This window comes from Ornithodoros turicata, chromosome 1 (assembly GCF_037126465.1).
Source record: "Ornithodoros turicata isolate Travis chromosome 1, ASM3712646v1, whole genome shotgun sequence".
NCBI lineage: Eukaryota > Metazoa > Arthropoda > Arachnida > Ixodida > Argasidae > Ornithodoros > Ornithodoros turicata.
In genome coordinates this window covers 137,118,370-137,121,409 of record NC_088201.1, presented here as the reverse complement: position 1 = coordinate 137,121,409, position 3,040 = coordinate 137,118,370, and the positions used below count along the sequence as shown (strand labels likewise).

The 3,040-nt window shown below is 50.3% G+C and overlaps 1 protein-coding gene across 1 annotated transcript; it reads right to left on the bottom strand.

Annotated features, from left to right (window-relative positions):
- Positions 1-330: 330 nt before the first annotated feature.
- On the bottom strand, positions 331-2,656 carry LOC135385706 (uncharacterized protein K02A2.6-like). The gene is made up of 2 exons (XM_064615176.1): positions 2,346-2,656; positions 331-2,293 (listed from the first exon to the last, which is right to left on the bottom strand). The coding sequence occupies exons 1-2, from the start codon at positions 2,654-2,656 to the stop codon at positions 331-333; spliced, it is 2,274 nt and encodes a 757-aa protein (XP_064471246.1).
- Positions 2,657-3,040: the final 384 nt, after the last annotated feature.

Here is a 3,040-nt window from a genome sequence, read left to right as displayed (position 1 = left end):
GAGGACGCCAGCAACTTGGTGGCAGGGTACAAGTTGCTTAGACAAGGCGCCTTCCGCAAGGGACGTTAAGTACGGGGTGCCGTGTGATGAGCTTTCATCGCGCGTTAAAGAACCCTCAGGTGAGCACAAGCAATCCACAGACCGACCGCTGTGGCGTCGCTCATGATTGAGATAGCCGTGGGTGTGTAACCGTTTAATGACTGTGACATGAGGTGCAGGGAATAAACATGCTGTGATCAGTACGCAGCCAAGTCCAGAATGAGAATATGAAGTACGCGCTCTCGCGCTTCTTCGTTAGCCACCAGTGGCGCCACCACAATACCTCCCCCTTTAGATCGAGCCGTAGCGGTCGACAGGATGACGATCCCGTAAGGGGTAGCGGCGTACACTGCTGTCCGGTCCCGTTGCTTCGTTTCCTGGTGCCGACGTTGGCCTGCGAACGGGAGACGGTTCAGCCGATGTCTGGCTGTCGCCACAGGAGATGAAGGTGTCATCGACTTCTGGGAATGGCAAGAGGCAGTCTGGTGAGAGACAAGAGGCAGGCGATGCACTAGGAAGTTCGTCCTCCCAGGATTGAAGACTTCCCCTTTGCTTCAGATGATCTTTATGTACGCGATGCATCTTACCCTCAGCGTCTCGCACTCGGAATATAACGTTCCCCTCCTGGCCCACAATGGTCGCACTACTCCAGTGTCCCTTCTTGTGCGGGTCATGCATCCAGACACACGTGTTGGACCCAAAAGATCTGTCTCGTGCTCGTTTGTCGTGACATCGCTTCTGACGTTCCTTAGCGGCGACGTCTGTTGCAGGAGGAGATGAAGACAATCTAGACAATGAAGACGGACCAGCGGGCCGTACAAGATCCAGCACGGACCGATAATGCCGATTGTTGAGTAACTCACATGGTGGACGGCCTGTCGACGCATGTGGGGTTACCCGGTATTTGAAAACAAAACTTCTCAAAACATCCCTGTCCTCCACGCTTGAACGGGACAGCGCAGCTTTTAAAGTTCGGACAAAGTTCTCTGCTTGTCCGTTCGACTTCGGATGATATGGAGGTGTCCGAACATGACGAATTCCTTGTTCCGACAAGAAACGTTCGAAAAGTTGACTGGTGAAAGGAGGGCCATTGTCCGACACCAGTACCTCGGGAAGACCATTGTGAAGAAAGATGTCTTTCAACACCTCAATAGTCTTGATTGCTGTGGTAGACACCATGCGTACCACTTCTGGCCACTTGCTGAAAGCGTCTACTAAGACAAAATAATGATTCCCATGCAGCTCTGCAAAATCAGCATGCAGTCGACACCAGGGCGTCTCTGGTGGCTCCCACTGATGAAGTGGCACCGGAGATTCTTGTGCCGCGACGGATGCACATTGATCGCAACGTCGCACCCTTGCTTCAATATCCTTGTCAAGACCTGGCCACCACAAGTATGAGCGGGCGAGCATTTTCATTTTGGTCTGTCCAACATGACAATCATGTAGAGTGTCCAGCAAATCCGCTCGATACTTCTCCGGAATCACGGTGCGTAGTCCCCAAAGGACACATCCTCTGTGAGATGTCAGCTCAGTTCGCTTCTGAAAATATATGGCAAACTGTGGCTCCGGATTCTTTGGCCAGCCATTGACAATAAACTCCAAGACTTGCGCCAAGCAGTGATCTTTCTGAGTGGCGTCTGCGATATGCTTAGCGGTGACTGGCAGAGTAGACATATGAAAGTCGTGTACCGCGTTAATCTCTTCGTCCTCGACGTTGAAAATTCCTCGCTGCATTTGCTCATCAAACGTCAAATCGGGGCCCTCTGGAAGCCTGGATAGTACATCAGCATTGGCGATGTTGTTCGTAGACTTGAATTGTATATCAAACGAATAGCTCATGAGGATGATTGCCCACCGCTGTAGACGACTTGCTGTAGTAACGGGAATGCCTTTTTTAGACCCGAAAATCACCGTTAAAGGCTTGTGGTCTGTGAAAAGCGTAAGCCTTCGCCCCCACAAATATTGGTGAAACTTCTTGACCCCAAAGATAATGGCGAGGGCTTCCCGCTCTATCTGAGCGTACTTGGTCTCAGCGGGTGTCAATGTCTTTGATGCATGTGCAATCGGTCGATCTTGGCCGTTAATACGATGGTAGATGACTGCACCAAGCCCCTTCGAAGAAGTATCCACGGCCAGGAAGATCTCCTTGCGCGGATCGTAGTGTGTGAGAATTTGGGCAGAAGTGAGCATCTTCTTGATTGCCTCAAACGCATCCACGCAAGACGCCGACCATTGCCATGGCACAGATGTCCTGAGTAAATTGTTAAGCTAGAGCGCAGGCGTCCGCCAACGAGGGCAAATACTTTGCGTAGTGCTGAATCATGCCGAGAAACGCCCGTAACTCTGACACTTGCGTGAGAGGAGGCATGTTCAAAATTGCCGACACCTTCTTGGCAGATGGTCGAAATCCCTCCGCCGTAACAACATGTCCCAAGTATTCCACCTGGTGCTGCATGAAGGCACACTTCTCCTTCTTCAGTGTGAAACCAAACTGTCGAAGGCGCTCTAAGACTTGCTCAAAGTTCTTGAGATGCTCCATGTCGTTCTTGCAAGTGACAATTATGTCGTCCAGATAGCAAGCGACAGACGGAATTCCGGCAATCACTTGCTCCATTGTGCGCTGAAACACGGCAGGGGCAGATGCGATGCCAAACGGCATTCGATTGAACCGATATAAACCTTTGTGCGTGTTGATTACCAATATCCTCTTCGCTTCGTCATCTAATACCCCTGTCAGACGTACTAATTTAGTGTCACTTTCAGCGAGTACACTTGCAGTAAGTGTCATTCTTTCGGAGTCACACGGCATCTTTTAGTGACACTAAATGCAAAGTACACTTACGATGAAGTGAGTTCGCCAAACTCACTTCACTTTGCCTGCGACAATCAAGTACGTAGCCTCCACGGCAGGGATTGCGTAACAAAAAGCTTATTTTTGGAAAAGGAAAGAAACAACCCAATCGGAATTTACTTTTGGACAAATTTGTTAAGACAGCGC

Coding starts and splice junctions, on each gene's coding strand:
- LOC135385706 (XM_064615176.1), bottom strand. CDS start 2,656: ATGGAGCAAGTGATTGCCGGAATTCCGTCTGTCGCTTGCTATCTGGAC. Junction 2,294..2,345: donor ATGATTCAGCACTACGCAAA/GTATTTGCCCTC, acceptor CAATTTACTCAG/GACATCTGTGCCATGGCAAT.